Source organism: Boleophthalmus pectinirostris, unplaced genomic scaffold, assembly GCF_026225935.1.
Source record: "Boleophthalmus pectinirostris isolate CB_2022bp ecotype Guang Dong unplaced genomic scaffold, ASM2622593v1 HiC_scaffold_11, whole genome shotgun sequence".
Taxonomy (NCBI): domain Eukaryota; kingdom Metazoa; phylum Chordata; class Actinopteri; order Gobiiformes; family Gobiidae; genus Boleophthalmus; species Boleophthalmus pectinirostris.
The window spans coordinates 7357765-7371193 of NW_026570994.1; the positions used below are offsets into that span (position 1 = coordinate 7357765).

The window sequence follows — 13429 nt, forward strand, 5'->3', positions numbered from 1 at the left end:
ATGCAGGGATTGTGTGTTATTTAAGGCTGGGTATCATTCAGAAGTTGCCGATACGATACATACCTCGATACATAGGCCACGATACGATAGATACCTCGATACATAGGCCATAATACGATACGTACCTCGATACAAGGCCACGCTATGATATATATCTTGATACAATATGATTCAATATGTTATATTTCAAATTGATTAAATACGTTTCAGTAAAAAATAATGGCTAAATTATGGCTGTGATACGAAAGGTCTTTGTTAAACCACTTCTTGTGCAAAGTGAAAATAAAATGCCCATTTTTATCCACAAAACTGTGAAAATGTCAAATGTGTCGCATAAACCAGTTTCCTTCCACTAAACAAACAACAAAACTGTAGCACTGTAGCAAAATAATTTAGTAAAATGTACCAAAAAGTACTCTTGGTGATATATTGATACAGCACCCCAATACTGCATTATCAAATTAAACGATAAAAGATATCGATATTTCAATACTTTTGCACACCCCAAGTGTTAGACACATGTAAATAAAACTAAACACAACTCCAGGTCTATTTTTGATGAGGAAACAACATTCTAACATGACTTAAAGCTCACAAGAGTTAATTCTGTGTAATATAAGATCAATAAACTAGCTAAAAGTTTTCTTTGTTAACAAATAGTCAGTGAGGTAAAATTGCTTAAAGGAGATCACCCTTTGTTGATGGCAGGGATGGAAGGGCATCTGGCATAAAACATATTAATAACAAGTTTGCCTGCAGAATCATTTGGATGATATGAGCTCTGGAATTGCCAATCTCTACTGACCTAAAGGTAAAAGAGCTGTTAAATCGAAAACCACAACTTGATTACACCAGAAAGGAACATTTTGAGCTCTGGAGGTGTAGAATATGAAGAACCACTGCCGCGCTTTGTTGGTGGCTGTGGATGAAGGAAGAGAATCTGGCAGAAAAAAAACAAAGAAACACAATGAAAACTTACCACCAACATGTCAAGCGTCCATGCGCCGAGAACTTTGACAATTTTGGAAGAATGTCCTTATTGGTTGAAATGTTGACAAAATAAGACAAAAATATAAAATGTTTGTAGCCCATTAGAAACACAAGGTGGAACAGAGCATTTTGAGCTTTGGAGATGTAAGACAGACTAATAATAAAGGATTTCTCAAACGTGTGAATGAAACAAAACCAGTGGTTGAAGGTAACGAAGTATAAAAGTATAATAATGATACTTTTTACTTTTACTTCACTACATTTGAGAACGTGTGTCTGTACGTTCTACTCCACCTACATTTTAGATCTGGACTGAAAAGTAAAAAGTACTTTGAAATGGCTGAGACTTTTTTAGACTCATATTATTTTATTTGAGTTTCTGTTCCAACTTTGAGCAAACCAAAAACACAAAAATGACTAGAAAAATTAAGAAATCAATGCAATCACTTAAAATGAGCTAAATTCTTGGATCAAAATCACTGCATTTCATCCTTTAATAGTTCTAAGTATCTCTACAAAATACAATCACTTTATACTCCTTACGCACATTTAAAAACTTTAATACTTTTACTTAAGCAGATTTTTCCGTGTGATACTTTTACGTTTACTTGAGCAACGTTTCGCCCTGTAACAAAACTGTGTACTTCATCCACCACTGTCCGCAATACACACATTATCCATTTATTTTTGTAGGGATCCAGTGTTTTGTTTTGCTCGGGGGCAGGTTCCGCGCTGTTAGCTGGCCGCTTCATTTGACCACACTCTGTCCATCTGCGCTATAGACCCATAATGCATCGTGAGTGTCTGCGTTGAGTGGCTTCACGCTGTAATAATGAGAGATCAATGATTTGTAATGTGAGCGCTCCCAGTGCAAGGGCTGCGGTCAGGGGAGCGCAGTGTTCAAAAGCCACTGAACACTGTGTATGGGGGGTACGACGCTTTTACACCTCTGCTATGGTCTAAAGAGGTGCGGTAACTGTAATGGTAGAAGTTCATAGCGAGTTAAGGACATGCGGTGAAGTTTAAAGGTTCTATATTATGTAAAATCGACTCTATACAGGCTTACGTCACAAACCAGAAAGACGTTTGGAAACATGCGATGACAAGGTCCGGCGGGCTCTGTTCACGGTAGTAAGTTTGACAAAATCTTGGAAAAATGAGAAAAAGACCCAGCTTTCTTCATTTGCATGTCATTGTAGTGTTCCGTTATGTTCGGCTAATTAACAGTTCCAACCATTCCTCAGTTTTCTTCGTTTCTGCACTGACGCACAACTCTGAGCGCACTGGGTACACGCAATTAGAAGAGATGAGGCGTCAAATTCAAGATGATTCCAAACAGCACATACGTATGCAGTCTTTATTTTATCGCTGATCACATTTACTTCAAGGGGTTTTATCACAGTCGGTTGGTGAGTCTAGTGTCCTTAACTACACCGGAAGTTTTCATCGCATTTTTCCAAACATCTTCCTGGCTTGTGACGTAAGAGTGAATAGAGCCTGTTGATTCTTGTGAGCTTTAAATCATGTTTTAATGTTGTTACCTTGTCAAAAACAGACCTGGAGTTGTGTTTTGTTTCATTCACACATGTTTGAGTAAACCTAGTCTACATCTCCAAAACTCAAAATGTTCTATTCCACCTTGTGATGTCATGAAGCGGTTGTTTTCAAGTGAACAGCTACATTTTGCGTTTTGTTTTGTAGCGATTGGCAATTCCAAATTCCAAATTATCGAAATGATTCTAGTGAAGGTATATGGTCTACTACCACATGACGTCACAAGGTGGAACAGAGTGTTTTCTCTGCCTAAATATGCGGAGTTTTTGCATTAAATGTGTGAATGAAACAAAATATAATAAATCCATAATAAAATAATCAGTCAACTCATAAAAACATTAGCAATTGACTTTGCAACATCTAGTAAGCATAGGGTTCAGCTCCAGTCAAATGAAGCTCATCGAGGCTAAAGTTACAGGGGTGAATTTGGAGCCAGGTCCATATTAGGAATAGGCATTATTAATGGACAAAATAGTGAAATAAAACCCCCAGGATTATGTAGAAAAGATTAAAACAAACATTTAAATACCAGAATGACGAGGCTCAGGTACAGAGAAGGGTGACACTTTTTGTTAGCGTAACTACTTCCTGTCCAATTTTATCTCTCTGAGTCATGCTAACATTTATAACATTTATACATATTTAACGATAAAGCAGTGAAAGGGGAGCTGTGGGTGGATGTCACTGACAACTTGTTAAAAAGTACAAAAATAAAATGAATACTTCTGCGTTTAGAAAGAGAGATGTTTGTGTCTCAATGCTAAAGATAACGCTAATGTCGCGGCATAATAAATGTCACAACAATGCTATAAACTGCTGTATTCTACATATAAAAATAATTGGGTAGTTTTTATTTTAATTAATTAGAATTTTAATGTTTATTTAATGTTTTTTATGCTCACTTCCTGTTTGGAACGCGGCGGCTAGTTACAGCAGCAGTTATAGTCCAGTATTTCCAAACCTAGTCTCCCCGTAACACGCACTCTTTATAATGATTGACACTGTATTGTTTGTATATCGGACATGTTCCATATTAAACTCCTTTTACCGAGCTGACATGTTCTATCTTGTGTTTGCAGGTGGCCAATCAAGTGGTCCAGGCGCTGCTCACTCAGAAGGTATGTCTGCCGTTACCGTGGAAACCGCTCTCGGCTACCGGCGTTATAACACATGACGTCCATTACATGTTATTGCGTTTGACGTGGGTGTAAAGCCGTAGGTTAGATATGTTGATAATAAGAAGATTTTAGCTATGGATTTAGTAAAAGTACATACATAACAATAATGTGGAAAGTAGCAGCAAAAGTAGCAGTAGGAGTTGTAATTGTAGTAGTTGTAGTAGTAGTACTAGGTCGTGTTGTTGACATGTGTAAAATTAGTAATAGAACATATTGAAGTATTCATAATGGTAGTGAAATATGTTCTAGCAGAATCCATTAATCCATTTTCTTACGCTTATCCGGGGCTGGGTTGCGGGGGCAGCAGTCGAAGCAGGGACTCCCAGACTTCCTTCACCCCAGACACTTCCTCCAGCAATTACTCGTAGTAATTTTGCATTCTATTGGTAGTAATTTGCATTCTATTAAGCCTTAAAAATAATCAGTCAACTCATAAAAAGATTAACAATTGACTTCGCAACATCTAGTAAACATAGTGTTCAGCTCCAGTCAAATGAAGCTCATCGAGGCTTGAAGTTACAGGGGCGAATTTGGAGCCAGGTCCATATTAGGAATAGGAATTTATTAACAGACAAAATAGTGAAATAAAACCCCCAGGATCATGTAGAGCGGGTTAATACGAACGTTTTAAGACCAAAATGACGAGGCTATTGTGCTCGGGACTTGGAGAAAACCGACCTCCACCTCGAGAAAGTGCAGTGGAACTGCAAATTAAATCGGGGTTCTGAAACACAAAGTCGGGCTTGTTCGGTACAGATTTACGTCACAGCATAAATGTCAGCACATACAGTAAATTGTCTTTTTGTCAATTTAATATGTTAAGTTGTGAATGTGTAGAGAAAGTGTCTTCTAAAAACTTTGTAGTGACATTTACAGTTTCTTTCACATCATTTTCTTTCCTGAACATGTAATTGTCAATCTGCTATAATTGAGTTGCATTAAATTTTCTCAGGCATCCATATTTTCCCCAGTTGTTGCAAAGGAGTGCATTTACAATGAATGTCGAGAAACTGATTCAGATTTATCGACTACCGATATTCAGTACAAACATATATATACAAAAGTAGCAATATCAATACTAAAAAAAATAAAAGTAGTCATAATAGTTATAGGTTGTAATGGTTTGTAGCAGTTTGTCCAATCTATAGAATCTAGTAGACTAGTGCTTAAAGGTGCACTTCTTCCACCTCTTGCTTGTCTCCATAGAAATTGTCCTTGTCCTTGTTTTTTATTTAGCAACATCTGAAAAGGAATAAATGCAATGTAGAAAAGTTTATTTAAAAAAAAAATCATCTTCATAGAGACAAGCAGGTGGCAGACCCTCCACCAGAAAGGGTACACAGTGCACATTTAATGAGGAGGTCTTCTCCAAAATTGACTTTTTGGAGCTTTCTACTACATGGCTCAATCATCAAAAACAAGCCTGAAAAAGTTTTAGATGTCGTCCTTGCATGTTTGAGTAATTTAGCGATCTCTCCCAGGCCCTACTTGAACCCTCATTATGTGTAGCAGTATGAGTCTGTGCAAAGATCGCCCACAAGCCTATGTCACCCATGGCCCCATATAACAATTCTCTATATGTATGCAAAAGCAGAATACAATGCAATACACTACAACTTCACAAACCTGATGCGATGTGCAGTAGTTTTATTAGCGCTCTGAACGGGCAGTAAGTTGAGCATTTTCAAAACAATACAAGTTAACAAGGTGCTCTAAATGTTATGTTTTAGCTATAAATACCCCACAGAAGCGTAATACCCCCTCTTTAAATTTTAACTTTCCAAACTGAACTTTTACTCATAGTTTTCCATACTTCTATAACCACATTTCAAAATACTGTATTTCTGTTTCTGTTGTAGGATCTTCGTGAGGAGTGCGTGAAACTGCGCACTCGTGTTTTCGACCTGGAGCAGCAGAATCGGGCTCTCAGCGTTTTGTTCCAACAGAAAATCAAACCCGCGTCTGACCTCCTTCTCCAGGTATCTCCTCTCCCATACATTCAGACACACACTTTAAACACGCACTATGTAACTTTTTGGTTTGGGGTCCGTCACCTCCTTCAATGCAGCCAAGTGTTTGCAATAAAATAAAAAAAACAAACAAACACCAGACTGTAATCACGGCAGTCCTGCGTGATGTTGTGAAATTGCAGTAACCACAGTGAATTTAGTACTTAATTCCACTTTAAAATGACCAAAACAGTGCAAAATGAATAATATTAATTTATCATACAGAGTCCAGGTGATGTTGTTGCTCAGTTTTCATATAGTTTCATATGGTCAAAATTAAAGGTGAACTGCGCAGCTTTTCTGGTGGAAGGTCCGCTACTTACTTGTCTCCATGGATATGTCATTGCTTTGTCTAGAATGTTCCACAGTGTAGATTCTGAAGGCATAAGGAACACTGTGATTGGTCAAACTCCTCCAATGCAGCCAAGTGTTTGTAATTTAAAAAAAAAACACCAGGCTGTAATCGCGGCAGTGCTGTGTGATGTCAGATAGTACTTGAAATTGCAGTAACTACAGGAGGCAGTACACGGACAGTTTTAGAAGTGAATTTAGTGTTTAGTCCCACTTTAAACTGACCAAAACAGAATGAAATAATGTTCATTTATCTTACAGATTCCACGTGATGTTGTTGCTCACAGCGACGAGGTAGTACTTGCTAGTTTTATATAGTTTCATATGTTCAGACTTAAAGGTGAACTGTGCAACTTTTATGATGGAGGGTCTGCTACAGAGATGCTATTTCCTGGCCTGGAATATTCCGTGGTATGACTTTAAACATATCCATCTACCTTTTTTTCATTACAGGTGTTTCTATTGCTCAAAAATACAACAATTCTCGACTCTCCACAGATCTGACCTGTAATGTAGTGTTTTACCCTGCTTCTAGACAAAGCAATAACATTTCCATGGAGACCAGAAATGTTACGCATTTTATCCATTTCCAAGCGATCTGCGGCGAGTCAGACCTCAAAGTTAACACATAATTTCGAAATGCAATTCTTATCTCTTCTTTACAAACGGACGGACGTCGCCTGCTTCGTCTTTAGACTCTTGCAATACACAAATTGATTCTGAATTCGCTCCGCTCGCATTTCTGTCTGAATAAGTGAATCATCCTGCAGACAGAGAGACAAATATACAGACAGACAGTGCTACCTCCTCTCCATTTCACTCTTATTGTCAGCTGTGATTTGATACTGCAGTACAATATACGCTCCATCTGAATGTATAATTTCGTATATTGTCCAAGTTTGGTGATTGAATGTGAAATGAGTTGAGAATTAGAATGTATAGTAAGAAAAGAAACAGCAAGTGGGCCATTGTGAAACTGTTTGCCAGATTTGGGATGTGGACGGGATGTCCAGGGAAATATTGAGGTCACATTAGCATTAGGGATGTAACGATGTCAAAATTTCTCCGTACGATCTTTTCACGAAACGCATCTCTCGGTACGATACTACTTTTTCCTTTAAAATTCCTTGACCATCCTTTGGTTCTGTCATACACCAAAGAGTTAAGATTTAAAAGTGCTTAATAGCAGTTATTTTGTCACGTAAATTGGACTGAAACAGAGCAAAGGATTATGGTTTATGTAGTACAAAAGTAAAAGTACTTAACTATCTACTATCTGTACTTTACTTGTAAATTAAACTTAACTTTACATGAACATTTTACAGTGGATACTTTTTATGTTTACTTTTTTTACTACATTTGAGAGAGTTTATCTGTACTATTCTACTACATTTTGAATCTGGACTGAAAAGTAAAAAGTACTTTTGTTTATGGTTTGAGACCTGCTGAAATGGCTGAGACTCATTTTTAGTACATTTCATTTGAGTTTCTGTCCCAACTTGGAGCAAATCAAATACACAGCTTTTAGGTATATCTACTTTAAATTAAAATTAACTTTACATGAACATTTTACAGTGGATACTTTTTACTTTAACTTTTTTTTTTAAACTACATTTGAGAGCATGTATCTGTACTTTCTACTCTACTACTTACACTTATTTTTAGTGCATTTAATTTGAGTTTCTGTCCCAACTTTGAGCAAATCAAATACACAAAAACACAAAAAACTAATAGAATAATTAAGAAATCAATTGAATCTCTTAAAATCAGCTGATTCTTTTATTAAAATCACATTTCATCCTTAAATCATTCAAAAAATCTCTCCAAAATACATGTACTTTTACCCTTTAAATTTTTGAACAGGCACTTCAATAGTTTTACTTAAGCAGATGTCTTCATATGATACTTTTACTTAAGTAATCTTTTCATCCTGCATCTGTACTTTTACTTAAGTAACAAAACTGAGTACTTCTTCCACCACTGATGCAGGGTTACTCAAAAATGCGCGAAAGAAACAAAACACATCTCCAGGTATGTTTTTGAGGAGGTAACAACATTTGTAACATAACACAACAACATAACAATCCATTTTGGTGCAATATAGAAATAGAAAATAGAACAGAAATAGAAAAATGTTCTTGTTTACTTAACCCTGTATCAAGCTCCATATTGTGGCCTTCACATAGCTGGCTACACGTGTTTCCTCTGAGTATTAAAGATCAGAAATTACTCATGGAAGTTGACGTCTGAGAAGCATATTTTTACATTGCGGCGGTGGGGTGAATCAGAGACGCATTAATCACTTTTTTGATCCGATGTTGGATATTCATCTGTTCTGAGGCACGTAGGAGAGCTGTGGAGAAGGTCTATATTTAACTGTACCACGCGGTGTCCATCATCAACAACAATCAGGAATATTACATTAAATAAATCCATGACAGCTACTTTGAAGGTCCCATATTAAACAAAATGGACTCTTGTGAGCTTTAAGTCATGTTATTATGTTGTTACCTCGTCAAAAACATACCTGGAGATGTCGTGAAGCTTCTTTTACCTTTTAGTTCAGTACAGATTGGCAATTCCAGGGCTGAAATGATCCAAATGATTCTAGTGAAGTTGTGTGGAGTTTAAAAACACAGTGGAGCACTTCCTGTATTACCACATGACATCACAAGGTGGAATAGAGTGTTTTCAGTTTGAGACATGAACTAAATATGCAGGGTTAGTGTGTTAAACACGTGTGAATGAAACAAAACACAACTCCAGGTTTGTTTGTGATGAAGAAACATTATAACACAGATCAGAAAATAGTGTAATATTGACCCTTTAATAGAACTGAGTTAACACTACTTGAGTTAAATGAGTTGACTTATTTATACAGTGACAATGTCTGACTTTAAGGTGCATTATGTAACTTTTGTGGTGGAGAGTTTGCCAAATGCTTTTCTCCGTGGAGATGTTATTGCTTTGTCTGGAATGTTTCACAGTATGGCATTAAACCTTTGTATCTTCATGGAGACCAAACCAGACCAAGTTACAGGTCAGATCTGCAGAGAGGTGACCCTACTCACAGTCAGAATGCCTGTTTTTCTTTATTTTTAAGCTGTAAAACTATAGCCAGGCAGGGGCCATCTAGTGCGACTAGGTCAGGAATGAGAATACACTAGACGGTTTGCAAGAACCCCAGAAGTTGTAGACCGCACACCAGACAATCGGTGAAGAGCTGTGAAGCCATGACGTCAAACTCGTCACGCCTGTCTGGGTCCTTTTTGTGGAACAGCGCAACAGTAAACAAAGCGGTCGAGATGGATGTAGATGAAGACATTCTGTGTTGGCAATGATTCCCGAGATCAAGGATTTAAACCCGGAACAAAGAGTTTGGTGAATTTTATCACGGACAAAGACGTTATTGCCCTTTTTCCTATGGGATTTGGAGCATTACACGACCAGTGATTGGTTAAATAAAAAAGTACCCGCCTACCGTCAAGTGAATGAATCCTAATGCTGCGAGGTCAGTCGGTTTCCATGAAGTGAAACCGTCTGATGAATCAGGCTAATACAACCAAATGTAATTGAATAAATGTAAGATAGAGGTGTTAATATTGTAGAACATTCCAGGCAAAGCAATGACATCTCCATAGAAACAAGCAGGTGATGGACCCCCAACCAAAAAGTTACTTAGTGCATAGTGCCTCTCCACAGATCTGACTTGTAACTTGGTCTGGTTTGGTCTCCATAAAGATAGAAAACTGTGAAACATTCCAGATGAAGCAATAACATCTCCATGGAGAAAAACATTTGGCGAACCCTCCACCAGAAAATTTCATGACATCACAAGGTGGAACTGAATATTTTGAGCTTTAGAAATACTCAAACATGAATTTAACAAAACATGAATGAAACACAACTCCAGGTATGTTTTTGATGAAGTAACATCATTCTAACACGACTTAAACCTCACAAGAGTCCATTCTGCGTAATATAGACCTTTTAAATTGCTCTACATATCCAGTTTCTTTCTCCTCTTGATAAAACAGTCCCCGAGTGAGATTGCGTTTTCAGGCTTCAGAATGGTGTTATCTTGGAGTGTACCATTTCGACATCTTATCAGTAATTAAACATCCCCTTCCTCCCAGCGGGGGTCTCGAGTTTCCATCGTCATAATTATGTTTGAAGACAATTGCAATCGAACCTCGCAGAGTTCAATGTATGCACGACTGAAAAGCTACTGTTTCCAATGATTAGAAATCCTTTCCTTTTGAGAATAGATTTATATAGACTTATGGTGTATGTGTTTTGTATTGTGTTGTATGGAAACACTTCCGGCTCCATTGACTCTGGTTCCAATTCACTTTCTATTGGAAAACCGTCACCCTTCTCTCTGTAACTGCTGCTGTGAGCTTCGTCATTTGGGTCTTAAAATGTTTGTATTAACCCGCTCTATGTGATCCTGGGGTTTTTATTTTGCTGTTTTGTCGGTAAATCAATTCCTATTCCTAAAATGGAACAAATTCGCCCCATAACTGCCAACCTCAATGAGCTTCATTTGACTGGAGTTGAATGCTATGGGTGACATCCCACTTCCCCAGTCTATGGTATGACTATTAGCCCAGTGACAAGTGTAGTGCAAACATTTTTGGTCATTTAATGGTTCTATATTACACTTTGAAATAACATTGAAAAATAAAAAAAGAAAAGAAAAAAAAAGAAATAATAATAATATGAAATAATGTGTGAGTAATAATGTGAAAGGAATGTGAATGTGATGTGAAATAATGTTAAATTTAAAAAAGTTTAAAAAAAAAAAAGAAAGATTTTTAAAAAAAAAAAAATAAAATAAATAAATACTAGTTAAAATATATGTTGTAATGTTGCAAAAAATATTTAAATGGCCAAAAAAATAAAAAATAAATAAAAACATGGTATAATGTCAGTACCTCATCATAACAAACAGACCTGGAGTTGTGTTTTGTTTCATTCACACATGTTCGAGTAATTCTTTATTATTAGTCTGTCTACATCTCCAAAGCTCAAAATGCTCTGTTCCACCTTGTGATGTCATGAAGTAGTAGTTTCCAAGTTAAAACCTCTTTTTGCCTTAAATTCAGTAGAGATTGGCAATTCCAGGGCTGAAATGATCCAAACGATTCTGATGAAAGTGTATGTAGTTTAAAAACACAGTGGAGCCCTTCCTGTATCACCACATGACATCACAATTTGGAGCAGAGTGTTTTCCGTTTGAGAGAAGAACTCAAGAAATCTGTAGTTTTTGTGCGTTAAACGTGTGAATGAAACAAAACACAACTCCAGGTCTGTTTGTGATGAAGAAACAGGACCTTTAATATCATCATTTTGGTTACTTTTGTCTATTTACATTATATTTTTATTTTGTTTAACTTATTTACAATGTACGCCCTTAGCTAATCTGACCGTTTGCTCGATTTTCTTCCAAATGTGACAGATCCGTTACCATGGCGAACTCATTATCGTGACAAACCTATAGAGATGCACCAGAGCCCACAGCCAAACACACTGACCTCATTACCACCTTCTATGACACGTTTTACAGGTTTTATTCAATTACTACAATTTTCGTTACACGTTTAATCACAATCTCTTTCCGTTTGTGTTGTTTTTAATTTTATATGTTATTATTTTGATATTTTAAAGACTGTAATGATTGTGTTTGTTTGTGGTAGGGCAGTGACACTTTGACAGTTGTGGTGCCAATAGCCTAAAATGTATTCGTGGAAGCTGCCTATTTACTCAGGTAGAGTCATGGTGGAGATTGTGGACAATTTTAGGGAAAGTATTGGTATTTAAAACATACTTATAAGTACTTTAAAAATACAAAATAGTATTCATATTGTCATTAGTAATGGGTCCAGGTTGTGCTGTTTTTTGATAATTATAATGTACAGTTGTTTCCTCATCACAAACAGACCTGGAGTTGTGTTTTGTTTCATTCATGTTTGAGTAAAATTCATTATTATTAGTCTGTTTACATCTCCAAACCTCAAAATGCTCTGTTCCACCTTGTGATGTCATGAAGCGGTAGTTTTCAAGTTCTTCTTTTACCGTGTAGTTCAGTAGAGATTTGCAATTCCAGATCTGAAGTCGTCCAAATGATTCTAGTGAAGGTGTATGGCGTTTTAAAACACAATGGAGCACTTCCTGTATCACCACATGACATCACAAGGTGGAACAGTGTTTTCAGTTTGAGCTTGAGAGAAGAACTCAGCTTAAATATGCAGAGTTTGTGTGTTAAACATGTGTGAATGAAACAAAACACAGTATCTTCAGGTCTGTTTGTGATGAGGAAACGACATTAGAACATAGATCAGAAAACATCGTAATATGGACCCTTTAAAAGCATCGTCTTAATCAGTGCATTCTACAGAGGACGGGGAAAAAACAGCCAAGTTAAAACCAGGTCAGCAGAGCAGGTAGAGTAACTGTTTTACATTTTGGCTCAGTTACAGTCAGTTATGAGCATGAATGAAATGCAGCTGTTGTGCAAACTCAGGCATATTTATGTTGAAGGTGCTTGGAGACACACTCATTACACTAATTAGTATACACTGGTCTAATTCTAATAAAAAATAGACAAATATATACAAAATAAAATACAAATTTATAGAAATAGTTAAAGGTGCATTGTGTAAATTTTCTGGTGGAGCGTCCGTCAAATGCTTTTCTTCGTGGAGATGTTCTTGCTTTGTCTGGAATGTTTCACAGTATGGTATTAAACCTTTCAATCTTCACGGAGACCAAACCAGACCAAGTTACAGGTCAGATCTGTGGAGAGGCGACCCCGCTCACAGTCAGAATGTTTGTTTTTCTAGGTATTTTTGAGCTTTAAAACCAAATGTAATTGAATAAATGTAAGGTAGATCTGTTTAATGCCATACTGTGGAACATTCCAAGCAGAGCAATAATATCTCCATAGAAACAAGAAGGTGATGGACCCTCAACCGAAAAGTTACACCGTGGATCTGTGTAAAAGTAGAAGTTTTAGAGTACAGAAGAATACAGTAGATGAAGTAGATACGTTTTACTTTTACTTCACTATATTTGAGAGCAGGTATCAGTATTTTCTACTGCACTACATTTTTTGAATAGGACTGAAAAGTAAACTTATTTTTTATTTTTGTCTGAGACCTGCTGAAAAGGTTGAGGGTTTATTTTTAACACGTTTGGAGTTTGAGCAATAAAAATATACAAAGAAAAACAGCCAAGAAAAAAAAACTTTCAAAAACTGTGGAAGCTTTATTATATCTCAAAATCTAAGCTAAATACTTTTACTTTTTACTCTTTAAGTACTTTTTTAAACAGTACTTTAATACT

The 13429-nt window shown here is 36.6% G+C and overlaps 1 protein-coding gene across 1 annotated transcript in view; it reads left to right on the forward strand.

The window, feature by feature from the left end:
• LOC110153232 (nck-associated protein 5) overlaps positions 1-13429 on the forward strand; it is a 377547-nt gene that overhangs the window by 300976 nt on the left and 63142 nt on the right. The window contains 2 exon segments of the mRNA XM_055165715.1: positions 3624-3662; positions 5582-5701. Of these exon segments, the coding sequence (XP_055021690.1) occupies positions 3624-3662; positions 5582-5701 (159 nt within the window).